Source organism: Bos indicus, chromosome 29, assembly GCF_029378745.1.
Source record: "Bos indicus isolate NIAB-ARS_2022 breed Sahiwal x Tharparkar chromosome 29, NIAB-ARS_B.indTharparkar_mat_pri_1.0, whole genome shotgun sequence".
Lineage (NCBI taxonomy): Eukaryota > Metazoa > Chordata > Mammalia > Artiodactyla > Bovidae > Bos > Bos indicus.
In genome coordinates, this window is record NC_091788.1 from 17,518,259 (window position 1) to 17,546,135 (window position 27,877).

General features: G+C 44.8%; 1 protein-coding gene across 2 annotated transcripts in view; it reads left to right on the forward strand.

Moving 5' to 3' along the window:
• Positions 1-27,877, forward strand: part of TENM4 (teneurin transmembrane protein 4) — a 3,327,204-nt gene that overhangs the window by 3,110,486 nt on the left and 188,841 nt on the right. For both annotated transcript variants that reach the window (XM_070782510.1, XM_070782511.1), the window contains 2 exons: positions 4,092-4,306; positions 5,959-6,169. In XM_070782510.1, coding sequence (XP_070638611.1) covers positions 4,092-4,306; positions 5,959-6,169 — 426 coding nt within the window. The remainder of the gene's footprint in view (positions 1-4,091; positions 4,307-5,958; positions 6,170-27,877) is intronic.

Consider the following 27,877-nt stretch of genomic DNA (forward strand, 5'->3'; position numbering starts at 1 on the left):
GCCGTCATGGGATGGAAACCAAATACAGCAGCTTTCCGAAGTAAAACCACAAGCACTTATGTTATGCATTAATGGAGAAAGGGGGAAAAGCATTGAGTAAACAAGCATTTCTGATGGTTTAATTGGGGGGCTAGGTTAGCATTTTCTTCTTTCTGCAATGAAATCAAAATTGCCCATCAGTTTGAACCATGCAAATTGCTGCATACAGGCTCAGCTGGGCTTTCAGCTTATTTTGATAACCAAATAAATTTCAAACAGTTGCTAAGGAAACTAAAGAATTCTTTGTGCGAGTTATTGCATTGAAAAGAACCAAAAAAGGTAGAGGGAGGGGGAGAATGTTGGTTGATTAGGAATTTAGACTCCATATGGATAAATCTCAGTTCAAGAAAATAAAGACTGTGAATTTGGGAAGTGCATGGGATCTTAGTTCTTCCAACTCTCCCTTATTTTTGACTGAGCTAGCCAATCATTTCAGCAATTTGTTGAGAAAATTCTTTTAGACATGATTGTTTATTTCCAGAACATTGCTCTGGGAAGCCTGAATCTGTATGTCTTTGTAAAGAAAACGACGGTTACCAGTAGAATCTGCCTTGTGAAGCTTGTGCTGTTGGGGGTCCCTAATTCTGAGTTAAGCTCTTTGTACTTTGTTAAGCCTCTGGGGCACTCACTCATTGTATAGTGTCCTTAGGAATATTTTGAGATACTGTTTCCCTTTAACTTTGGGGTCTATGTGTGGATCCTAGTTCATAAAAACTGTCAATTTTTTGTATCCCAGGATGGCAGGAAGTGCTCCAGTGAGCCTTGGATCTTCCTGGTCTAGCCTTGGTATCTAGCCTTCTAAGACTGTGAATTAAATCAGATCTTTACTCTTAAAGAGGGTTAGTATACTCTGCTACCATTGAAAAGACCTTTGAAGAGTTTTAATTAATAATTTATCAATTTGATGTTCTGAGAAGCCATATTCTAATAAATAAAGAGGCACCCCAAATGGCTTCATCTCTGAATGGTTTCTTTCGCATTCTGAGCCTCAGTATATACATTTTAATAATGTGAGGATTAAGTGTACCAATATATGTAAAAATGCCCAGTACATAGTTGGAATTTAATGAATGATAGATAATACCATTAGTACTGCTACCTCTATCTTTACTGCTATTGCTACTACTGATATTTGTTATTATTATTGTGTTCCAGAACATAGGTACGGATAAAAAGAGTTATATACACAGGACTTTTCACCTCCACCTGCCTCTACCCTCTGCCCCCTCTCCCTACTCCACCACTGGTGGGTATTGCCATGTCGTAGAATATTTTCTATCCTGGTGCTCACATACTGGTGCTCAGAATTAAGACTGAAGACTCTTAGGTTATAAGATCTGGAGAAAGACAGTAAGGGTTTCTGAAAGACAGAAAAGGATGAAGGTGGTTTCACTCTGACTTAGCCCAGCCAGTGTCATGCCTCTTTCCCTCCAGCCACAGGTACTCGGCAGGCTCCAGGTCCCTCCTCCTAGAAACTTTCATCTCATCCCTAGTCAATGTGGGGACCACTGGGGACTGATGGGAAAGAATGATAAAGGTTAAATTTCCAAGATGGGCATGGTCTTTCCTTCCCCTCTCAAATTTTTCCTTAAAAGACTAGGGCCATGGCCCCTTCCCTAAGGATCTGGACAGGGTGACTTCAAGGCCTCGCTTTTGAACCTAAGCTCCAGATCCTAAGCTCCATCATAGAAACTGTATGAAAATAAGCTCAAGACTCCTAATTCCTAATTCTTTCAGCCAAGAAAGTCAGGGTCCTGGTGGGGTGCTGTGCCCTAGACCAGAATTTACTGTTTTTATAACATGATATACACACCAAATATAAATTTTGTAAATTTTTTTGTTCCCATTTTGGCCAGCTCTCGTGAAATAGTTGAGTGCTAGAAAAGACTATTCCCTTTTTGCCACTCCTCTGGGGGTAAGAGCCAATTTATGTATGCCTCTTGGGCCTGCAGACCTCTGGAGAGTCTCTGGACTTGACCTCTGCCCTGTGAAACTAAAAGCTTGGCTAATTCAATAGCTGTCTCTGAAAAACATGCTCACTGGAGGGGAAATGAACACTACAGGGCTCTCCAACAGCATGCCAAAAAGTGGGAGAAGTTTTCATTCTTTATTCTCAGACATAGGAATTATTTGAATGCAGACAATTCTCAAATCCCATCAGCTCTGACTCCCACCCACTCACAAAGGAGATGAGGTCTTGGAATTAGGAGTCTCCGGCTTATTTTTATGCAGTTTCTAGGAGTAAAAAGCTCAGAACTCATCCTGCTTTTGTGCCATAACTCCCTCTTAGTTCTGCTTCCCTAACAGAATTATAGGCTGAAGGGTAAACTGTTTTTCTACCTGGACTATAAAAGGATTGTGGAATTAGGAACCCCAAAGTCAGATAAGGAAGAATGTGAAAATGATTCTCTTCCATCTTAATGCTTTGTGAATTTGGCTTCTGTCTTTGAACTTTGAACCACAGTGTGGTGGTTTGCATGTGTCTGCATTTTCAAGGTAAAAGTCTGGGGCACATTCCTTCCATTAAGGAATTAAATGCAAGCTCTTTCCCATGCTAATGACAGAATACTACTGGTACTTTTACTGAGAGCGTGCGTTTTAACTTTTCTGTTGGCATATTTTTAATTAAAATAACATTTAACGGTTTGAAGCTAAAAACCTGATGTTTCTGCCTAGGAGTTTATAAGGGAATGATAACATATGGAGAAGTTTAACATATAAATTGAATTTTATTATTTCAAACAGTAAAATATTTTATGACTACAACAATGCCCTGCCAAGCTCCATTTCAGCATCAAATGTGCTTTGTAAGGAATCTTACAAAGCTGGGGGAGGAAAAAAAGACACTTTAATTTCTTATTCCCCAAATGCTTTTTATAAAAAGTTCCCACAAATGTGTTTTCTTTACAGATGGATTCTTGGTCTTGAAAGTGCCTCTTCCAGCATCTCTAGCAACACAACAAACCTTGAAACTAGGATGCCCAGGGGGTGCTTTCTGATGACAAATAAGATGGAGCCTGTTGACTTGATTTTGGCTTGTTCATGTCCTAAGGGTGGTCTTCTAATGCCCCGTTCTCTCCTCCTGCCCCCTGCCAACTCCTCGGAGGGCTGATGTCTGGCAGGAAGTTAGGGTTTATATTTTTCACTTGTGAGTGTGTTTAATTACTATGTAGAGGAAGTTTGATAAGCAGCCTTCCTTCCTGGCACTTGAGGTGCCCCCAGAAAGCTGTCACTCTCTTGATTGGTGACAGAATTGGGCGAGAGATCTTATTCTCAACCAGCCCCCACTCCTGTGGCCTGCAGGGTTGGCGGCCTGAGTTGAAATCTAAGTATGTGAAAAGTTTTGTGCCTAAACTTGAAAAATCTCCCCAGCTTTACCCACCTTCAGCACAATGATACTCATTGCCCTACATCCCAGACAAAGAAGCGTTTTTCAGAAGTGTTTTCTCTGTTCAGATGTACCCTCTTCCTCATCCACCCCCATCCCTACCCCTGCTCCCAACACAACCCCTCATCCACATGTCTGAGCCCCAGAATTGGTCTCTCAGATCCTAGTGAACTTGAAAAATACCTGACTCCGCTCAGGTCATGCTTCCCACTGCTAGGGAAACCATTCTAAGTTGAAAAATTAACAGCACCTCATTCCCTCTATCTTTTCTTTTTTAGCATGCATGCTTTTACACACACGCGGGTGCTCAGACGTGCAGAGTTATTCTCATATGACTGCAAGTGATTATTTTTAGGATCAAAATATATCTTAACAAGCTCTAGAATTATGCAGTAAACAGATGGCCCTTGGAGAGGACCCATTCTGCTTTGGAAGAATGCATATTTTTAGCAGAACAATTTGAGCATCGTTGGGAAAAAAAAATGTTCTGGACATTCTAACTCCTCAATGGGGGAGTCTAGGGCAGGGAGTGGGCTGGCCCTGGAATGTTGCAGAGAAGAGGTGGGAGGCAGAGGAGAGCCCTGCTCCTTCAGATACTCTGATCCCTGGTTCCACTTGTGGCTAACGGTGATGTTTTTGTCTTCCCTTCCCTGTGTCTTGGTAGGAAAGCCCAGTAGTTTCTTTCCAGAGGACAGTTTTATAGACTCTGGAGAAATCGACGTGGGGAGACGGGCTTCCCAGAAGATTCCTCCTGGCACTTTCTGGAGATCTCAGGTGTTCATAGACCATCCTGTGCATCTGAAATTCAATGTGTCTCTGGGAAAGGCGGCTCTGGTTGGCATTTATGGCAGAAAAGGCCTTCCTCCATCACACACACAGGTAAACCAGAACCCTATGTACCCTTCTCCTCTCCAGGGGCTCCCACCTCAAATCTTAACCAAAGTCAAGAAACCTGATGCTGAAACTTGGATCCCTGAGCTTGGAGGGAGTTTCACAAATTTTATAGTCCATTCATCCATTTGCCCTCTCTCAGACCCTGCCTTTCAGATGAGTAGGGCTGTATCCTTGGAGCTTTTTAAGAGGAAGGAATTCTAGGGAATCTCTCAATAGCCTTTTTACTAGTACCCAGTCTCCTAAGTTAAATTATCCAGGAAATGCAATCCAGAGAGCACAGCATGCATCTTGGAGTCAAACGGACCTGGGTTTGAATCCTCTCATTATCAGCTGTGTAACCTCGAGCCTGTAACATCCTCTTGGAACAAGTTTCCTAGTCTAGCAGATGCTGCTAACAATACCCACTGCGCAGGGCTGCTGTGAACAGTGGATAACCACATCTAGAAGACAGCTAGTGCAGGACCTGGCTCAGAATAAAGGTTCCTCGCCTCATCTCTTGCATCCCTTCTCTCCTTCAGGGTTTCACATTTACCCGGACACAGGTGCACCAGAAAACCTTTAAAACTCAAGCAGGATGACTGACACTTAGCCAGTCATGATGGGTGACAAGCAGACTTGCGTGAGGTCCTCCCTGCCCTGGGCTTGGAGTAACATGAGTCACAGGCGTCCTCAGACATTCCCTGGCCAAATGTAGCCTTTGTGACCCCCAGCAGGTACTTAATTTCTAGGTAAAAGCTAGATAGAGACATCTGCTAAGGACGGAGCTGCAGAATAGTAGAGAGAGCCTGGACCCCTGATTTCTTTATTTACTGGTCCTGGGTTTCCTGTCCCTAGACATTGTCACATGAGACAGGATAAATACCCTTTTTTTTTTTCTTAAAAGATAGATAGGTAGATAGTTGCTCGGTTTGCTCACCAGTAGGACTTCACCACCTGCCTGTTGTTAGCACCGCGTGACTATCTTCCCTCGAGTTTCTCATGCTAGCAGGCTTGGATCAATTGGAAATTGTATTATTTGACACAGCATGTAATTATTGATGGAGTTTTGTGCTAATCCAGTTTAGTTCCCCTAAAACCGCTCCCTGAAACTGGAGCACTGAGAAAGGATCGTTGACAAAGGGAAGATAGATATAAATCAAATTTTCCTTTGCACTTGACTGACATTTAAGGCACACCCAGTGAGTGCTCCGGGCCCCATCCTAGATCCCCAGGGTTCCCTCCCGCCATCCCCTGCGTGGAGTTGGAGGAGTTCAGTCATAAAGTGACTGGGTTTCTAATCACATGCCCATCAGAAAAGCATAGCTTAAAAAAAATAAAAAAAAAAAGCATGGCTGTCCTGATTGATGTAGAGGTGTAGAGTCAGCCAGAGGAAGACTCTCCACACCCCAAATTACAGCCAACTGGCACTTAAAAATAATCTACTAATTCTGCTGCCCTCACCAGCGGATCAGGAGATTCCCACCTTGCAAAATGGGGTCTGGGAAGGAGTTGGAGTGGGTTGGTCAACCTCCGCATCGCTTTGGCCTCTCTTGCCTGTTTCATCTGTGTTTCCCTGCGTCCTCCCTGGGAGAAGCCCGAAGAACGTAGAATGGTGGTGAAGCAGGTCCGCTGCTAATTATGCTCTCTTTGTGCTTCAGTTTGACTTTGTGGAGCTGCTGGATGGAAGGAGGCTCCTGACCCAGGAGGCACGGAGCCTGGAGGGGCCCCAGCGCCAGTCTCGGGGAGCCATCCCCCCTTCTAGCCATGAGACCGGCTTCATCCAGTATTTGGATTCAGGAATCTGGCACCTGGCTTTCTATAATGACGGGAAGGAGTCTGAAGTTGTTTCCTTTCTCACTACTGCCATCGGTAAGGAACCTCCGCCGCTCTGGGGCACGTGGGGTATTTTCTCCCTGGATGAGGGGACACCAGGGGTCTTAGGGGTTGAAGCTGACAGCGGGATGTATACTGTCCAGGGCTGCAGAGGCCAGCTGGATCCAGCATGAGGCCATCTTGACCGGGCTTGCTGGACAAAGGGTAGGAGTGAGATGCGGGGAAATGAAGGGAGTGGCAGGAGGAGCTGTAAGGCCGTGTGGGTGCCCAATACCACTGCCCACCATCCTTCTCTTTGATCAGTGGCCTGGTGTGCAGACCAGCTGCTTCATTTAAACACCGAAGGGTGAAACTGACAAGGAGACAGGAATTCTTGTCACTTCCCTCCAATACCGGTATCCATCCTCATAATCTATCTTGGTTCAAATCACTGATGTATTATTTGGATTTTTTTTTATGTGTGATTTTGTTTGCTTGATTATTTTGCTTTTAGAGCCAATAACCCCTGGCAGATGAGAAAAAAAAAAGAGATAGATAAAGGCTTGGAGAGAGGGTGGGAATAGCCATGCAAAGGGCTGGATAAACAGTGTGCTCGGTCAGATGGGGGTTCTGTTGAGAACTGAGATACTGAGATGCCCTGAACTCTGGTGGGCAGTGAGCCCCCATGATTTAAGTGGGCTCTCAGCCCTGTCATGTCCCTTGCAGTGGAAGAGCTCTTGTTCAGAGCAAGCCCCTTGGCCACCCCAAAAGCCTGGGGGTGTCCCGGGAGCCTGGCATCCTTATTTTAAGGCATTTCTCTTCTGTACCCACATGCTGCAAAGAATTTGCCTCCTCATCAAACCACCATGATGTGATGTAGGATATGGTGGTCTCTGGTTCAGGTCAGAAAACATTTTATCTGAGTTCATATAGAAGCTCACTGACATAGCCTGGAGATAAAAATCCCCTACAGGAAAATAAAACTTCCAGAAGACAAAACTCTGCTAACCAGAACGCTTGGTGTTGAATTTTCTGCTGAATGAAAACTTCCATGAAGTTTTGAGTTCTCCTCAAAGCTCTCAGTCCTTGGCTGAGAGTCTATCTGATATGGGAAATGGAATTTGAATAAAAATCTCCAAATCTGGTCCTTAGTCCCTAAAACTCTTGCAAGACCCTGGTACTTCCATCTTAACAGCAGTAGCATTTTCAGGCCATTTTCCTCTTACTTGCAATTTTGCCCTTAGCATCAAGGCAGTGAATACCTTCCCATTAAATACAGTGAACAATGTATAAGATTCGACTGTGACTGCAGGCTCAACATTCTACCCTCTTGGCAAAATGAGGGAAGTGGGGCTGTGTTGCGTGAGCCCTGGGGTAAGAAATAAGACTGTGCTGTCCTTGTTTTCCACCTGTCTGCCCTAGCTGCTGGTCGCTGAGTACCTGGAGGGCAGGGACTTGGACGTAATCTCCTTGCCCCAGCCCTCAGCCCAGCCCACACGGCGTCACTCAGCGCATGAGGGAGTTGGGGTGGGCTTCCCTCAGGCCCCCATTGGTAGTTGCCCAGTTTTGGCAGCTGCTGTGTTGTCGGTTTCCTCCGTTAATGCCTTCTTTTGAGGTGGAGTGGAAACTGTGCTCACTTCTGAATCCCCACCACTAATTTGTGTTTTCAGTTCAGTTCAGTTGCTCAGTTGTGTCCGACTGTTTGCGACCCCATGAATCGCAGCACGCCAGGCCTCCCTGTCCATCACCAACTCCCAGAGTTCACTCAGACTGACGTCCATCGAGTCAGTGATGCCATCCAGCCAGTTTTGGCCCTGCACAAATTCCAGCTCCTGGTTCCCTGAGGTTCTGGAATTTGGAGGCTCCAGCCTGGTGGTTAATGGTGACCCAAAGCCTCTCAGCACCCCTTTCCCCGTCATGGACGAGTCGGTCGTGGTTGGCCGTGGTCGGCCGTGGTCCTCACCATCAATTAGGCTGACACTCGGCAGGGTCTGCCCGGCTCCAGACTCTCTTTCTTTTCTCTTTCTGGACTCAGTAGCTTCAGATCAGAGACATGATTTTCAAGTCATTAGTGGTCCCTGAGTTATGGCTTCATAGTCTCATAGCCTGATTCCGCTTAGGCGCAGCATCACGCTTGCTCAGAACTAAGGTCTCCTCCAATCAGGATTCTATATTTTTAATAACTGAGCACAAATATGAAACGATATTAATACAAACCCCCAAAGAAAACTACTTTTAATTAGGAAGTGCCTCTCAGAGAAATAAAATGTCGTACAGGTAGGTACCTTTGCCAACTCTTGGCTTGTCAGAGCTTGCTGACCTCTTTTGCCATAATTAAGGAGACGGTCCTGCTTTTCCCTCTGGTTCTCCCATTCTCACCTAAATGATGAAATTTCTTCACCTTCCTTAACCCTGTGATGCCTTTCAGAGCAGATAGGTGGTACCGTGCTTCTCAGAGTTTTGTGGCACCACCTGGCGTCTTGTTAAAATGCAGATTCTGCTTCAGTCAGTCTGGGTAGATGTTTAGAGTCTGCCTTTTTGGTGTTGTTTAATTGAAGTATAATTGCTTTACAATGCTGTGTTAGTTTCTACTGTACAACAAAGTGCATCCCCTGCCTGTACACATAGATCCTCTCCCTCCTGAGCTTCTCTCCCACCCCACCCCCCCATCTCGGTCGCCGCAGGGCAGCGCCCTGAGCTCCCCGTGTCACACAGCAGGATCCCACCAGCGATCTGCTTTACACATGGCAGTGTATCTATGTCACTGCTACTCTCTCACTTTGTCCCGCGCTCCCCTCCCCCATACTGTGTCTACATGTCCTTTTTCTATGTCTGTGTCTCTGCTTCTGCTCTGGAAATAGGTCTGTATGTGGTAAGTTGCATCAGTCGTGTCTGACTCTGACTGTATGGACTCTCGCCCACCAGGCTCCTCTGTCCGTAGGGATTTTTCAGGCAAGAATACTGGAGTGGGTTGCCATGCCCTCCTCCAGGGAATCTCCCTGACGCAAGGATCAAACCCACATCTCTTATGTCTCCCGCATTGGCAGGTGGGTTCTTTATCACCAGCGCCATCTGGGAGGTCCTGGCAACAGGTGCATGTGCACATTTTTCTAGATTCCACCTATATGCGTTAATATATGATATTTGTTTTTCTCTTTGTACCTTACCTCACTCTATATGACTGACTCTAGGTCCACTCACATCTCTACAGATGACCCAACTTTGTTCTTTTTTTGGCTGAGTAATATTCCATTATGTATATATAGCACATCTTCTTTATCCATTCCTCTGTGGATGGACATTCATGTTGCCTCCATGTCCTGCCTGTTGTAAACAGTGCTGCAATAAGCATTTGGGGTGCAGTGCCCAGTGAGATCCTGCTCATCTGTGGCCCACATTTTGAGTAACAAGGGGTTACAGTATCTCATGGAGGGGGTCTCAAATATTGTTGTGCAAAGCAGTCACCTGGGAAGCGAGTCTAAAATTCAGATTCCTGGGCCTTCCCCTAGTAGGCCTAAGGCAGAGCCCAGGTGATCCTGATTCTGGTGGGCAGTCTGTCAGCTTAGCTATGAAAACAAATACCTCCTGAGCTCTGCTTTCTCTTCCTTCCTTCTCCCACTGATCCATGTTAGCTCTGCGAATGTAGTCTGTCATGTCGCTTCTCTGAGCCTCAGCTTCCTTATCTAGAAAGGGAAATAGTAATAGTGCTTGGCGGTCCCCGCTGTGACGATTAGAGACAGTGAATATACAGTGCCCAGTCCAGGCTTCCATGCATGGAAGTGGTTAACATTCTCTCCCCGGCTGCTTTCCCAGTCCACCTTTCTCTTGCTGCCTTGCTGACTTGTCTGTCTTCCTTCAAGCTACAGTGATTGTTTAATGAATACCTTTTCTTACTTTAATGCAGAAACAGACTGACTCCAATGTTGCTATTAATCCCTCTCTCCCTGAGACTCCCTGGCGTTGAGTCTCTGCTGTCTGTGGTCGTTACCTGTGGGCCGTGAGTTGTAATTTGTCTTGGCAGCTTAATTAAAAGTTTAGGTCTTGTTTTAGTGAAGTTATTATGGTCCCAGTATACAATTGTAACTCTCAGGTTTGCTTAACACACAGTCTGGAAAACGACCCTCCCTTCATTACATGCTGAAGTGCAGAGCTAGAATTTAAGAAGATTTGAGATGTCAGAATCCAGATTATTTATATCTGTTTGTAATTAAATAGCGGGAGAAATAATTGTGTTTAATTTAACAAATGGCTGTATTGTGTACGTTTTTGCTTTTCCCTCCATTTAATGCAATCCAGCTGATGATTTTATATTAGTTTATCTTTTGCCTTGAAAAAATTCTAAAAGCACTTTACAAATTGTGTATACAAATGTATACATATGGAGACACGCTGTTGACAGAGCCCCCTGTGAACTGGATGTGTTTCTGTCTCGCACACACACACAGGCACACAAACCACCGACACCAGGCAAGTTTTATAATAAGACATGGCAGCTGCTTTCAGAAAGACTGGCCTTTCCCTACATGCAGAGATGGATAATTTGAAGGCAATGTTTCTGCTCCTGTCTGGGGATAGATAACCTTGCTGACCCCAAGTACTGAATGAAGTAGGAGGATTATTTGTTGTTGTTTAGTCGATAAGTTGTGTCTAACTGCGAACCCATGGACTGTAGCCCGCCAGGCTCCTCTGTTCATGGGATTTCCCAGGCAAGAATACTGGAGTGGGTTGTCACTTCCTTCTCCAGGGGATCTTCCTGACCCAGGGATCGAACCCATGTCTCTTGCGTCTTCAGTATTGGCAGGCAGATTTTTTATCACTGAGCCACCTGGTAAGCCCAGGGGAATTATACCAGTAGCTATAATTCACCATCACCATTTACACAGGACTTGAAATACTTTCTTGAAGCCCTGCAGTAACTCCATAAGGTGATTATTTTTATTTTCACCCCCTATTGTAGATGAGGGAGTTGAGATTCAGGCATGTTAAGAGGAAAGCTAGGACTTGAATTTGTATCTGTCTCACTCCACAGAGCATGATCTTCCTTCTTTAGCCATATGCCTCTTTTCCAAGATCAAGCCTCCTTTTTTGGATATTACACTTTTTTTCTGTTCATTCAATAGACATTTAGAGAACGCCTACTGTGTTTTGCGGACCATGCTTAGCTTTTTTCTGTATGTGAGAAAGAACCTCACGAGAACTTTAGACAATTTGCCTTTTGATCTCACCTTTACAGATGAAGAAATTGAACCTCAGAGAATTTGATTGACTTGCCCAAAGTTATTAAGGGCAGAGCCAGGATGGAAACTTGGTATCCAAATCCTGTGTTCTCTCCATGATGCCAGAGTGTCTTACTATTTGCTCTGATGCTATTAAATATTTTATTTCTATTTGTATTATATGGAATATGATTTCCCCTTTATTAACTCCCCTCCCCTTTATATAACTTTCCCTTTATTATTTATAACTTCCCCTTATTAATATAAGTATGCATCTTAAATCAACACAGGAAGCTTTCTTGAAAAGTCATTAAAAAGACAATGGAAAAAAATCTCACAACATCCAAAACTTAAAAAATAAAAACACCTCCATATGCATTGCTTGCAACCCTAAGACACGACAAGTCAGTGTTGCAGTGCTTCAGGTCTCCAGAGAGCATCTTATCTTTTCATTTTGGTTGATGCTGAAGCATAAGAGGACAGATCACCCTGACGTTGTGACAGTGTGAGCCAAGTTGAAAAATAACAGAGCTGCCCAACAGTGGATTAAGAAACCCAGAAAAAAGAAATGAGAATCACTGTTAGACAATATGCTGCTGCTAAGTCGCGTCAGTCGTGTCCGACTCTGTGCGACCCCAGAGACGGCAGCCCACCAGGCTCCCCTGTCCCTGGGATTCTCCAGGCAAGAACACTGGAGTGGGTTGCCATTTCCTTCTCCAATGCATGAAAGTGAAAAATGAAAGTGAAGTCGCTCAGTTGTGTCTGACTCTTCACAACCCTATGGACTGCAGCCCACCAGGCTCCTCCGTCCATGGGATTTTCCAGGCAAGAGTACTGGAGTTGGGTGCCATTGCCTTCTCCAGTTAGACAGTATAGACCCTGGTAATTTATGAGACACATGCCCTGGTCTTCCTGGTCTGAGGACATTAATGCTCATTAAAGAGGAAAGTCCTTTTGTTCAGGCCCAGGCAGCTGCTGCAAGTTGACCTATTCTGTGTCCAGGACTAGAAGCAAATGTCGCCCCCACTTCCTCCCTCCCTCCTTCCTGCCTTCCTTTCTTCATCTAGCAGTGATTGCATTCCCAAATGATCATGCGCTTTCCCAAGGCGGAGATACAGAGAAAGTATGAAGCAGACCTGGTGCTTGCCTTTGACATCCTCACAGGCTAGTTAGTGAGGCTGAGCGGAAGGCAAAGCTGCCTACATGCTGGGTTGGCCAGAAAATTTGTTCAGGTTTTTCTGGAAGATGTTATGGAAAACCCAAACGAACTTTTCAGCCAACCTAGTACCTGAGGAGGAGGGAAAAAGACTTGGTTCAGTCTCTACAGCATCCTAGGCAGCAAGGACTTTCTTATTAAGAAGAGCTTCAGAGCCCTTTGCATGATGCCTTCAGCAGGCTGGCCAGGAGGTCCAGGGTGGTTGCAGGCAGATCTGGACACTACAGCTGTTCATGTTCTCATCTGACCAGCGTTTGCTGGTTTGTCTTCTACATGCCATGTCCTGAGCAGGCATTGGTGTCTGTGGTATATTAAATAGCCATGCTTCTTACCCTCTGGAGTTTACAGACCTGCTTGAGACAGTGTAATGTAGACTAAGTTTAATTTCAACCATCCAGTATACATCTAAATATATAATTTGTTTTTGTTGTTTAGTTGCCAAGTCATGTTCGACTCCTTGTGACCCCACGGACTGTAGCCCGCCAGGTTCCTCTGTCCGTGGGATTTCCCAGGCAAAAATACTGGGGTGGGTTGCCATTTGTAAATGGTATACATTCACTGTGGTAGAGAAGAGAAGAGAGTGCCCTAAGGAAACAAATAAGGGACCTCATTGAGATGGCTGGAGCAGGGGTGGAAGGTTGTTGTTTAGATAAAGGTTTGGGGAGAAAATAGACCCAGCAGAGGGGAAAGCATGTGCAGAGGCCCTGGGACAGACACGAGCTGGGAGTTCAAGGAACTGTGATATGGTCACACATGGGATGTGGATCAGAGGGCTGAGTAGTATCAGGTAAGCCTGGAGAGATACTGCAGCCAGGTTGTATGGGCTTTAACACAGCATGTGAAGTTTCATTTTGTTTTGTATTTTAATTGATCCTGACAGTAAAACTCCCATGGACAGAGGAGCCTGGTAGGCTGCAGTCCATGGGGTCGTGAAGAGTCGGAGATGACTGAGCGACTTCACTTTCACTTTTCACTTTCATGTATTGAAGAAGGAAATGGCAACCCACTCTAGCGTTCTTGCCTGGAGAATCCCAAGGATGGAGGAGCCTGGTGGGCTGCCATCTACGGGGTCATACAGAGTCAGATACAACTGAAGCTACTTAGCAGCAGCAACAACAGTAGCAGGAAACCATTGTGGAATTTTGAGCTGGAGTGACCTAGTTTGATCTACATACTGGAAACTTTCTCAAGCTGTAGAACTGGGACTCCGGTTAAGGGGCTGTGTCTGAGGTCTCAGCAGAGGCTCAGGCTGGTCTGGGCCAGGATGGAGGGCCTTGGAAATGGAGATAAATGAATCCTTTTGTGTTGTTTACCTGCTCTTAGAGATTATTGGCAGACCCCAGCTGGTAGGATACTGTCTCCTAAGAGAAAAGATTAAGGCAAGAAGAGAAAAGGGTTTAGGAATGGTCTGTTTTAGGAGTGGACAGCCAGGAGAGCCAACCAGTCCATCCTAAAGGAAATCAGTCCTGAATATTCATCAGAAGGACTGATGCTAAAGCTGAAGCTCCAACACTTTGGCCACCTGATGCATATAGCCACCTCACTGGAAAAGACCCTGATTCTGGGAAAGAAAGAGAAGGGAAGAAGGAGAAGGGGACAACAGAAGATGAGATGGTTGGATGGCATCACCGATTCAATGGACATGAGTTTGAGCAAATTCCGGGAGATAATGAATGACAGGGAAGCCTGGTGTGCTGCAGTCCATGGGGTTGCAGAGTCAGTCATGACATACTCTGAACAACAACAACATTTTAGGCGTGAAGACAGGCAGCTGAGGAAAAGTGACTGGGAGAAACAGTGCGGTGAGGGCCAACAGAAAGAACTTAGATATTTCCAGGCTCCTGCATGTCAGCATTTCAGCCTTCTTCCTCCACCCAGAGTCTCCATTTCACTTTTGGTTTATGCTTCTACCACTTTGGGAAGGAGCCTCCACAAACCTCTTCTTTATCTAAATCATACTTTTTAAAGGTAAGAAAACCAAGGCTTGGAGAAGTCACACGACTTGTCCCGGGTCACACAGCCACCAAGGGGCCAAGCCAAGATCGTAAAGACAGCAGTCTGTTGACTGAGCCCTGACTCCATGCCAGGCACTGTACAGGATGTAGTATCAGTTCCCAAACACCCTGGAAGTTAGAGGACGTGCGTTTTCACATTATAGATAAAGAAACCGAAGCTCAGAGATCCGATGCTATTTGCCAAGATCTCATAAGTAGGAAATAGAGCTGGGTTAGCAAGCCAGAGCCCATGCTCTTTCTCTTACATTTTAGCAACCAGGTTTCTGGTGTGTGATGACGTCTGTGTGTGTCCTTATACACTCTCATAGTCAGAGAACCATCGAGGTAGCTGGGGTCTTAGACATCATGGCCTTTGCATCTCCTAGGCTCACAGGGTGCCTGCAGTGGGCTTACTGTCCAAGGCTACAGGGTTCTCATCTGCCTGGTCCTGAAAACTATCCTGATACTGTGCTCACTCCTGCTGAGGGAACCCCACTCCCACCCCCATTCAGGTGGGGTTTCCAATAGAAAATATTTCAGCAGCGATGGTTTAATTTTTATATGACAGATGATTAATTTTTGTGTTCTGAGAGCTCTCCTTTCCCTCATTTGATGAAGGCAGCTGCTCCTCCCCATATCGCCAGCTAGCTTTACCATTACAGACCAGTGGCCTTAAGAGGGTTCTTACACCTGGTACCCTTTCCTTTCACTTTTTGGAATGGCTGATAGGAGGGACATGATTAAATGCATGGCCTCCTGTTCTGTGGCACCCTCTGAGAAATAGCCCCCAACCAGGTCGACTAGACTTGGCATTGGTGTTAGATAGCTGAGGTTGTCACTGTGGCTGGAGAGAGTGTGGTCCAGAAAAAGGGCCAGGCTTTGGAGTGAAACAGACCTGGGTTTGAGTTCTGACTGCACTATGAGCTGTCGGATGCTGGGTACATCTGAGCCTCACCTGTTGTTAGTAATAAAACCCACTTCAGAGAGTCTGACGGTGACATGAAGCTGGGTGATTCATGACAAATTCTCAGCACGTTTTTAAGTGTCTCTTCATTATTCAACATTTGCTGAACCTCAACTTGGTTAAGTGCTGGAGACTCATCAGTGAACAAAACAAGCTTTAGCCTCGAAGAGCCTGTAGTCCCCTGGGAGACCTGACCCTCTCATAAATAATTCCAACAGAATGTGGTCTGTGCCCACCGAGAGCTCTGGGCGAGCGCCCATGAGGGCAGAGAGGCAGGCAGCTACCTCTGCCAGGGGTGCAGAAGGAAGTTGGAGGCATAAAGGACTTACTGTGAGAAAAGTGCTTAGAGAGCTGGAAGGCAGTGTACAAATACTCAGTAATTTACCAACTTAGGGCTGGAGCCGAAGTGAGAACCAGAAAGGTATTCTGAAGAGTTACTCAAGAATAATAATAATAAAGGCTAAATGGTAACCACCTCTGCTCAATGACAGACGTGGTCACTGTGGACCAGGCAGAAAACAACCACTGTTAGCTTTTAGAGATGAGAGGAAAGAGCCTTTGAGCAGTGACTCACAGGACACGGAGCCAGGTCTTCTGAATCCAATCTGAAGACTTCACCTGGAGCCCAGATGTGGGCACAGGTCCCTGAACAAGGCAGACCCTCACCAGAGGGCCAATGAGTACCAAGTGAAAGGTCAAAGGTCACAGATACTTCTTGCCACCTAGAGCCTTCTTCTGTGGACATTAACTTCTGAACAGCTTGAAGGAAAGAAGGCACATCTGCCAGTTCAGGGCACTGCTAGGCACTTCACTGAAGAATGTTCTTTCTGTTTGGGGAAATTCATGCATTTTACGGCTGCTGGATTCAGTAAAAGAAAGTGAAAGTCGCTCAGTCGTGTCTGACTCTTTGCAACCCCATGGACTATAGCAACTCTGAAATGGGTTCAAGTCTGCAGCCTTTCTGTGCTGGACCTTATTGCAGCTCAAAAATGGAAATGCGGGTTCCAGAACATTCCAATGCATTAACTGTTATTTCATTTTTTGAATAATTTTTAAATTTTTGGTTGCACTGCATCTTCATTGCTGCATGGACTTTCTCTAGTTGCTGCAAGTGGGGGCTACTCTTTCTTGAGATGCTTGGGCTTCTTATTTCTGTGGTCTCTCTTGTGGAGCACAGGCTCTAGGTGTACGGGCTTCAGTAGTTGGGGCTCATAGGCTTAGATTTAGTAGGAAGCCTCTCAAATGTCGCATTCTAGGTTCAAGTTTTGTCAGTCTTTATAAATTCCTTCCTGCCTCTCTGAAAGGATTTGGCAAAATTTATGTTAACAGCTACTGTTTATCCACTGCGTAGTATATCAAAGTATCATCCTGGATGTTTTAGATACACTGTTTCAGACCCTTTACAACAGGTATTTGTAAAAAATGCAAAGTAGGTATTTTTTTCTCCAGAGAAAAGTGGGATTCATCGTGTTTAGATGACGAGGCAGAAGTTTCATACCCAGTCAGCGAAACAGCGAGGGTTTGAATCCAGGTCTCTCTGGCTGTGGTGCCTCCACTTTTGCTCTTGTTCTCTGTCACTCAGGCCTTTGTCGTGAGAGGGCCTGGTGTATGCACTGGAGGTGGGCAGAGGGCATGGATGGGATGGTGCCTGGAGCCTCGAAAATGAGTTCAGGCCCAACCTGGAAAGAACTTTTTAGACCGGTTTGAAAGTCTGATTTTTGAAGGCAGTGAGAAGCACGAGATAGTTTGTAAGCAAAGATGTAACTTAATTTGTGCCATGGAGCCATCTCTGTGGCGGTGGTATATACAAATGGGTTATTTTCTCAGGCTAAAAGTAGGGAGACAAATTGGAAGACTGTTTCAGTATCCAGTACGGTTAGATGAGAGAGTAGGGCCTGAATTGGGCCAAATGCCTCTGTATTATATAAAAGAAAGGATATATTAAGGGACGTTATGGGCTGGAAGACACACAAGCTGGAATCAAGATTGCCGGGAGAAATATCAATAACCTCAGATATGCAGATGACACCACCCTTATGTCAGAAAGTGAAGAGGAACTAAAAACCTCTTGATGAAGGTGAAAGAGGAGAGTGAAAAAGTTGGCTTAAAACTCAACATTCAGAAAACGAAGATCATGGCATCCGGTCCCATCACTTCATGGAAAATAGATGGGGAAACAGTGGAAACAGTGTCAGACTTTATTTTTTTGGGCTCCAAAATCACTGCAGATGGTGACTGCAGCCATGAAATTAAAAGACGCTTACTCCTTGGAAGAAAAGATATGACCAACCTAGATAGCATATTGAAAAGCAGAGACATTACTTTGCCAACAAAGGTCCGTCTAGTCAAGGCTATGGTTTTTCCTGTGGTCATTTATGGATGTGATAGTTGGACTGTGAAGAAAGTTGATGTTTTTGAACTGTGGTGTTGGAGAAGACTCTTGAGAGTCCCTTGGACTGCAAGGAGATCCAACCAGTCCATTCTGAAGGAGATCAGCCCTGGGATTTCTTTGGAAGGAATGATGCCAAAGCTGAAACTCCAGTACTTTGGCCACCTCATGCGAAGAGTTGACTCATTGGAAAAGATTCTGATGCTGGGAGGGATTGGGGGCAGGAGGAGAAGGGGACGACAGAGGATGAGATGGCTGGATGGCGTCACTGACTCGATGGACGTGAGTCTCAGTGAACTCCAGGAGTTGGTAATGGACAGGGAGGCCTGGTGTGCTGCGATTCATGGGGTCGCAAAGAGTCGGACACGACTGAGCGACTGAACTGAACTGAACTGAACTGATGGACTAGTTTTCTTGACTACTTTACTGTCAGGGAGAGGCAGGAAGTGTCAGCCTTGGAGAATAGGTACCTAGTGATACCGTCAGTTAAATTAGGAAATAAAAAGGGGATGTGAGCTTGTTGGGAGAAGAAGTGGGAACATGGTCAGTGCACAGTAGATTGGAGCTGCTCATAGAATTTCCAAGTGGGGGTCAGTTTGCAGTTGGCCAGTGGTCAGATAAATAAATAGGTGTTGACTTGGGGCACCCCTGACCCAGAAACATGGACCCCACAGGTGCCTTGGTGTGAATATGAGAAGGCAGAGGCCCGAGGAGAAGGGAGTTTAGCATGGACCCCAACACTGAGCGGGTGGGCGGCGAAGAGAGAGACACAGAGCTTTGCCTTCCAGAAAAGTTGGGGAGCTGATGACAGCAAACCGGTCCCTTGGGGGTCACTGGGAATTTCAGTGGGAGCGTTTCCACCCCCGTGCAGGTAAAAGCAGGGTCACCGCGAGTTCAGGAGCGAGCGAGCGGCATGGAGGAGAAACGACCTCTTCTAGACAGAGCGGGGAAGGAGACGGATGGGAGTAACCTGAGGAGGAGGCAGGTTCAAGGCAAGGTTTACACAAGGCGGGGGGAGCCCTGCACGTGTTGTCAGCTGCGGGAAAGGAGCCAGGGGAGAAGGTGGGAGGCTCAGGAGAGAGGGGAGATGATGAAGGAAGGAAGCGGGGCAGGAGGCACCGAACGGACGGCAGACGCAGAAGGCTCATCCGAGAAGAGGCGGAGACACGCCTCTTCCGGTGGGAAGGAGAGGGCCGTGAAGACGAGACAAGGCTGCAGGTGGAGCGCAGTGGAGGGCAGGGCGGGAAGCCCTCTCTGGCCTGCGCTGTGTGTGTTCCCTTCCATGCCAATGCAGCCTCGCGGTGGCACTGCATCAAATCGGCTATATTGTATCACAGAGCAGGAACGAGGAGGGAGCGTGGCTTAGTGGTTAGAGATCGGATCTGAAGCCAGACAGCCTTGCTTGCATCCACATTTAGCAGTGTGACCCTGGGCAGGATTCATAACCCATCAGTGCCTCAGTTTCCTTATCTGACAAACGGTGATAATATTAATACCCACTAATACTCTCAGAAGAAACAATATTTGTTAAATACCAAGAACAGGGTGCGCCTCATTATCCGTGCTATACAAGGGTATGTCATTGTTATTGGCAATAATAGTCACTAATAGTTTTCAGTGCTTACAGGGTTCCGGGAGGGAGCTGTGTGTGGTACATGCATTATCTAACTTAAATTTTGTGACAATCTCAGGGAAGCAGGAGAAATGATTTGCTTAGCATAGATGAAGAAATAAGGTCCAGAGAAGTTGCCCACAGTCACACAGGAGTAAGGGCAGGGCAAGGGTTTGAATCTAGAACAATCAGACTCCAAATCTACACTCTTTCTGCACAGGCTTCTCTACACTTTGCTTGGGTCCCATTTCCTGTGGCAACAAGTAAGCAGCGGAGGCTCCGCTCGAAGGACAGTGCAGCGTGTGTGTGTTGTTAGGTCTTAGTGTTTGTCTGGGCCAAATACTTTGCACCTAAGGCTCTCTCCTGAGGGAAGGAGCTCTCTTTTCTCCACAGTCAAGCACAGGCTTAAGTGAATGCAAATCTAACAGAGGTTTGGGAGGGTTTCTTGCTGCTTAAACAGAGCAGAGGACCTTCTGTTGAAATGACAGGACTGTGAGTGTTATATGAAGGGTTATAAAAAAAAGTGCAGGCCAGAAACCTCTGCACATCTGGTTTCACTTTGAGTAGCTGCTTGTTCATGCCTTTATCTGAGCGGCATTCGTGTTCAGGGCTAATAGAAGCACGGTTTGTTTCATTCCTGGTTCACATTACATGTCAGCCACATTTTTTATTTTCATTTGTGTCATAGGCCAAGGAATCCATGCACGAGTGCAAGGAATAGGCGGTATATTTTAGAAAAGTGAGAAAAAGTCCTCGGCACTAGGGTGACATTTTTCACAAATAGAGTTTGAGTTTTCTCAACCCTACAAATGCAAGCCATTCCTTAGGAAGCTTTCATTTGGGAAATTGTGCCACTGTGTCTCAGTCTTTTAAATGACTGAGGGGGAAAGTGAATCTCTCTGAAGTTTTCATAGGTGCCAGGTAGTACACTAAGCACAGTTTATTTGCATTAACTCATTTTAATTCCCATAACCCACCTATCCGTTGGACTGCAAGGAGATCAAACCAGTCGATCCTAAAGGAAATCAGTCCTAAATATTGGAAGGACTGATGCTAAAGCTGAAACTCCAATACTTTGGCCACCTGATGTGAAGAACTGACTCATTGGAAAAGCCCCCAATGCTGGGAAGGATTGAAGGTGCAAGGAGAAGGGGATGACAGGATGAGATGGTTGGATGGCATCACCGACTCAGTGGACATGAGTTTGAGTAAACTCCGGGAGCTGGTGATAGACAGGGAAGCCTGGTGTGCTGCAGTCCATGGGGTCACAAAGAGTTGAACACAACTGAGCAACTGAACTGAACTGAACCCACCTGTGCCATCAGAGTCATTATCCCCATTTTCCAGATGAGGCAGCAGATTGCGTTCAAGGTCACCTAGAATCAGAGCTAAGATTCAGATCCATGTATATTTCATTCACACTTACTTTGCAAATTTCCAACACTTTTTGAATACACTGTGCTGAGGTTTGCCTTTTGTGTTCAATAAATGATAAAAATACCCCTGATCATGATACTAGGTCATAATGATATTAAAAAAAGAAAGACAAAAAAAAAAAAAAACTTAGTGTAATAAAGAACATTGATTTCACATCAAAAGTCAGTGCTTCCTTGTTAAATATTAGACAGATTCCTTTTAAAGCTAGTAATAAGGGCGTATCTATTAGCATTATTTTAGAAGTTCTGGCTTAAGTGATGGAAGCAACCTAGATGTCCATCAGCAGGTGAATGGATAAGAAAGCTATGGTACATATACACAATGGAGTATTACTCAGCCATTAAAAAGAATACATTTGAATCAGTTCTAATGAGGTGGATGAAACTGGAGCCTATTATACAGAGTGAAGTAAGCCAGAAGGAAAAACACCAATACAGTATACTAACGCATATATATGGAATTTAGAAAGAGGGTGACAATAACCCTGTGTACGAGACAGCAAAAGAGACACTGATGTATAGATCAGTCTTATGGACTCTGTGGGAGAGGGAGAAGGTGGGAAGATTTGGGAGAATGGCATTGAAACATGTAAAATACCATGTATGAAACGCGATGCCAGTCCAGGTTCAATGCACGATACTGGATGCTTGGGGCTGGTGCACTGGGATGACCCAGAGGGATGGTATGGGGAGGGGGGAGGAGGAGGGTTCAGGATGGGGAACACATGTATACCTGTGGCAGATTCATTTTGATATTTGGCAAAACTAATACAATTATGTAAAGTTTAAAAATAAAATAAAATTAAAAAAAAATAACAAGAAAGAGACCTATGAAAGATATAGCAGGTGTAGGGAGAAACAGAAATCATCATCCTAAAAGCTGAGAAAATGACACTAAGAAACAGAAATAATAATAAAAGGAAATTGCAATGAAAAAAAAATAGAAAAAAGAGACAAAGACAAAGCTATCATTATTTGTAAAGGGTGTGTTTGTGTTCCCAAAGAATACAAGAACATCAGTCAAAAAACTAATAAGAATTCAGAGTTTGTAACTGGGGTACCGGAGAAGGCAATGGCACCCCACTCCGGTACTCTTGCCTGGAGAATCCCATGGACAGAGGAGCCTGGTGCACTGCAGTCCATGGGGTCGCTAAAAGTCAGACATGACTGAGCGACTTCACTTTCACTTTTCACTTTCATGCACTGGAGAAGGAAATGGCAACCCACTCCAGTGATCTTGCCTGGAGAATCCCAGGGACGGGGGAGCCTGCTGGGCTGCCGTCTGTGGGGTCGCACAGAGTCGGACACGACTGAAGTGACTTAGCAGCAGCAGCAGCAGCAGCAACTGGGGTACAAAAAAGCTTTTCAAAAGTCAATAGATTTCCCATATACTTGCCATAACCAGTTATGAAATATAATGAAAAATGTCCCAGTCAAAAAAAATCAATAAAAATTAAAACATCATCTTAATGAGAATTATATGTGACCTATGTGACAAAAACTGTGAAATTCTATTGAGGGCTATAAAACAGGACATGAATAATTAGGAAATATAACATGTTCCTAGATGAGAAGGTGAACTACTCTAAATCTGTCAATTTATAGGCTTAATGAAATGCCAAACAGAATCCTAAAGGGAATTTGGGAGATTTGATTGAAGGGTTTAAGACTTCACCTGGAATAAAAAACAGATGAGAGTATGAAAGAGATTCCGAAAAGAATAATGAAAGGGCACTCATCTTTAGAGATATTAACATGCCCTAAATCTAAAATAAAAGATCTTAGGAGTCGAACAGATTTGTGAAATAAAATTGCCTAGAAATAGTACCAGTTATATGTAAAATTTTAGTGTGTGAGGAAAAAAAAAAAAAAGAACTTCAAATTAATGGAGAAGGAAATGCTTGGTCAATTAATGTTGTTGGAATAACTTTAAAAAAATATCAGTTTCAACCAGAGGCTACCAAGTGGCGTTTAGAGGGATGGACATGCTCAGTAGACCCAGAAGAAGATTTTTATCTGCAGTGTTGGCTCAGGATTTAAAATTTGGATGATATCCTGTGAAACTATAGGTTTATGGCTTACCTTGAAAAGTTAGAAGGCCAAAACTCCTGCAGGAACAAGCCTCTGCCCCTCAAATACTGTCTTTCCACCCCAGTCTCCACTTCCCTCTTTCTCTTCTGCCTGACCTGCTTTACTTCTTTAACTTACCTGCCTGGACCCTGGGAAGAATTTGAGTTTTTACCCTCTGATTCAGACTTCATCTCACACCATATGCCAAAATAAATTCCAGATGGATTAAAGAGGTAAATATTTAAAAGTCAAACTCAAAGAGGGTAAAACCCAATATTTGCATATCTCTGGCTTAAGAAGGACTTCTAAGCTTAAAAAGTCAGTGAAGAAATCACAAAGGAAAAAGACTAGCAAATGTTCACATAAAAATGTAAAACTTCTATATGTGTTATAAGACCTCAATATAAGAAGAAAAATGGGGAAATACTTGCAGTAAAAATGAGAGACCAAGGAAGGGTTAATATGTATATATATTAAGATGCATATGCTATGAAAAAATTATGATTTCATAGATATATGGCTAAAACTCCTGTAGGAAAGCTTCCAAAAATATATGTTGGATTGTTTAGATAGTTCTCTTGGGTTTTTCTATAATATGGTTGAGAAAAACCCAAATGAACTTTTTGGCCACCCAGTAGTATACTATCAACATATGTGAAATATTTTTAACCTAATTAGTAATCTAAAAAGGGCAAATTAAAATAATTTTGCATCTTTTTTACCTAATAAATTAGGAAATCCCCCAAATAAGTTAATACCCAGCCCCAAAAGGACTGCAATGAAACTGTGCCCACTTATATTACTACCTTCATGGTAAATCAGTACAACCCTTTGGAAAAGCATATGAAGGTTTCGTATTAAATCATAAAAATAGTCCTATTTTCAACTTCTGAGAGTCTTTCTTAGAAGACTAGGGAAAAAATGGCTTTCTTGTCTCAGCACTGCTTACAATTGTGAAAATTTAGGAGAAAATCCAATGTCTAATAATAAGAAAACATATAAGAAAATTATGCAGTATTCACTTAATATTATTCAGCCATTAAAAATTATCAAGACTATGAAACATGGGGAAATGCTTGTAATTTTCAGCCCCACAAATTAGACATGGAAGTTATGTTTACAAAATGAACACATATATTAATAACAGTGCAGTTTGGCTAATCCTGGTAGCTCAGTCTGCCTGCAGTGCAGGAGACCTAGGTTCAATTCCTGGGTTGGGAAGATTCCCCTGGAGAAGAAAAAGGAAACCCACTCCATTACTCTTGCTGGGAAAATCCCATGGATGGAGGAGCCTGGCTGGCTACAGCCCATGGAGTTCCAAGAGTCAGACACGACTTAGTGACTAAGCCACCACCACAGTTTAGCAGCAGAATTTGGACTTGAACTCAAGTCTTTCAACACTGAGACCACAGCTATTGCCACCTGCCTACTTCCTGATTTGGAACCAACACAGTAACAGTTCAGTTGCTCAGTCCTGTCCGACTGTGACCCCATGGGCTGCAGCATGCCAGGCCTCCCTGTCCATCACCAACTCCCAGGGTTTACTCAAAGTCATGTCCATTGAGTCCGTGATGCCTTCCAACCATCTCATCTTCTGTCATCCCCTTCTCCTCCTGCCTTCAATCTTTCCCAGCATCAGGGTTTTTTCGAATGAGTCAGTTATTCGCATCAGGTGGCCAAAGTATTGGAGTTTCAGCTTCAGCATCAGTCCTTCCAATGAATATTCAGGACTGATTTCCTTTAGGATGGACTGGTTGGATCTCCTTGCAGTCCAAGGGACTCTCAAGAGTCTTCTCCAACATCATAGTTCAAAAGCATCAGTTCTTCAGCACTCAGCTTTCTTCATAGTCGAACTCTCACATCTATACATGACCACTGGAAAAACCATAGCCTTGACTAGATGGACCTTTGTTGGCAAAGTAACGTCTCTGCTTTTTAATATGCTGTCTAAGTTGGTCATAACTTTTCTCCCAAGGAGTAAGCGTCTTTTAATTTCATGGCTGCAGTCACCATCTGCGGTGATTTTGGAGCCCAAAAAAATAAAGTCTGCCACTGTTTCCACTGTTTCTCCATCTATTTGCCAAGAAGTGATGGGACCGGATGCCATGATCTTTGTTTTCTGAATGTTGAGCTTTAAGCCAACTTTTTCACTCTCCTCTTTGACTTTCATCAAGAGGCTTTTTAGTTCCTCTTCACTTTCTGCCATAAGGGTGGTGTCATCTGCATATCTGAGGTTATTGATATTTCTCCCTGCAATCTTGATCCTATTTTGTGCTTTCTCCAGCCCAGCATTTCTCATGATGTACTCTGCATATAAGTTAAATAAGTAGGGTGACAATATACAGCCTTGACGTACTCCTTATGCTGAAAGCTCAGCTTCTCTGTACACTGGTGCCGAATCAAATCTCAGAGGCAGTGTTCTGGGTGAAGTGGAAAAGGACAGTCTTTTTACTTTGCCAGGCAAAGGGGGCCACAGTGGGCTAATGCCCTGAAAACTGTGAGTCCCCACTTGGGGAAGACAGCAAGAAAACTTATAGTAGTTGTTCAAGAAGGGCGTGATGAGCTCCTGGACATTTTCTGATGGGCTGGCGGTGAGGTGAGTAGGAGTCAGCATCATCAACCTTCAGGTCCAACGGGTCTGGGGTCTCCATGCTTGTGGGCAGCCTACCATGGCTAACTGTTAACTTTTCCCACCTGGAGGGGGTTTCAGCATCTGCAAAACAGCTCAAAGATATTGTGGTGTGTGTCCGTCGATGGGGACCCAGGACCTTGCCCCATGTCTGCTCTTAAGTGTTTTATTTCTCCTCAGTCCTGTATCCCCTCCCTTCCCTAATTAACAACTGCTTTAATCTTCCCCTTGGAACTCAGGGAAGGTCATGGAGGCTGAATGAAGGCTGTTTCCCATAATCAATGCAATGAGGGGCACATAAAGTCTTTGTGCCCTGGAGCCCCAGGGGGCCCTGCGCAGTATCAGTGTGACATTTAGAGGGTGTCGATCGCAGTGTCTGTCAGGGTAGCCTTTGGAGTCTGGTGCACTTTTAAACTGAGCCTAATGTGTTATTTCAAAGCAGTAGTCAATGGGGCTGTGAAAGAAGAGACTTTTGTCTCTGTTATAGACTCTAAGCCCCAGAGTTTTCTAAAAGTTTCCTCCTCTCCCTGGTTGATACAAGTGATAAAATGGGCAAATTTGAGTGCCAGAAAAAGCACTTGAGTTGAACTAAATCTGGGGCCAGTGTCATTTCTAAGCCCTGCAGGTGCCAGGACACGTGTGTCTTCAGGTCTCTATTACGCACCTGTGTGTATGTAAATATTTTCACTGTTTTCTGTTTCTGCTTTTTAAAGAATGCATTAAGTTAAAACCATTAACCGTGAAGGCATCCCAGTCTTCTAAATCAGCTTTGCTTGAAGTGAAAGACAAGACCCCAGGTGGTCCCTCCATCCTGAATGCCTAGAGTTAGAGGATCCTGGAGAGGGTTTAGTGGGATTCACTTCAAGAAAGAAAGTGGATTCTGGAATCCTGAGATTTAGAAACCTGAGCCCGCTGTTGTTTCCTACACCCTCTATACGCAAAGCAGACAAGAATTTTCTGTGTAGCAAAGTTTCCTGTGACAGTAATAATCCCTTACGTCGTGGAGGACTTCTAGCTTACTGAGCATGATGACATACAGTTTTTCCAGCCTTATTTTGATCTTTACAACCCAGTGAGGCAGGATGGCACTCGAATTATTGTCCCTATTGTATAGTAGAAGCAGCAGCTGAGGTTCAGAAGTTCAAGCTCTTTTAGACTCTTTTCTTGGTCCAAGATCATACAGGCTGTATATGGACAAGCCTGGGTTTGAATCCAGTGCTCCTGTTTGATTGATTGACCCATGCATCCATTTATCCTTGTAAGCACGCATTCATCCAGTATGTTTCTTACCCACCTTCTATATGCCATGCACTCTGCTTGGGCAGTGCTGACAGCTGTGAACACGGCAGACAGGGAGCTGGGAGGCTCCCTCAGGCAGCAGGGAGGAGGACACTGATGCGCTTGGGACCTGATGAGTTGTGAAGACCAAGGGTGAGATCATGGGCAGCACTTGCCCAGGGGAGCGAGCCTAATGGAAGGTGGGGGCAGGGAAGGCTGCTTTTGAGTACACAACATCTAAGCTGAGACCTCAAAGAATCAAACAGGGGGAGAGCAAGGTGAGTGGCAAGTGATGAGAAAGGATGAGGATTTTAAGACAGATGCCTGAGGACCACCAACATTTAGTGGTTGGAGGAAGAGTCAGAACAGGCAAGTGGAGGGGACGGGATGAGTGAGTAGAGTGGCAGAAATATGAGGTGTACTATCTCCAGAGGTGTAGGAGGGGGAAAGCTTCAGGAAGAAGGGACTAGAAAATAATTCAGATGCTGTTGAGGAGAACCTGTGGTTGAGTGTTACACGTAACTCCCTCCTGGAGTCCCACCGTGGTGAGGACAATGGCTTCAAACAAACAAAGGAACAAACCCCCAAAGACAAAAAAAAAAAATAGAAGACGGTAGCCTTCAAGAGATGTCAGCAGGCTTTTGGAAAACAGGGAGCAGGTTGAGTCAGCAGTGTGGGGAAAGCTGAATACTGAGCATCTGCTGAGATGTCAGTGAGGAGCAGGGCCCCAGGAAACCTCAGGACCAAGGCACCAGCTGCTGCAGAGGATAGGGGTGAGGCCCGGTGCCAAGCATGGCTGGACCCGCGTTCATCTGACATGAGCAGCTAGACCACAAGCAGCGAGACCCTGCGGTTCCCTCCCTCATCTCACACAGTCCATCAGAACACCAATCCAGTGTTGGGGTAAAGATTGTTAAGCCATGCATGGTCCTAAAACCTTACCTCCTGTCCACCTTTTCTC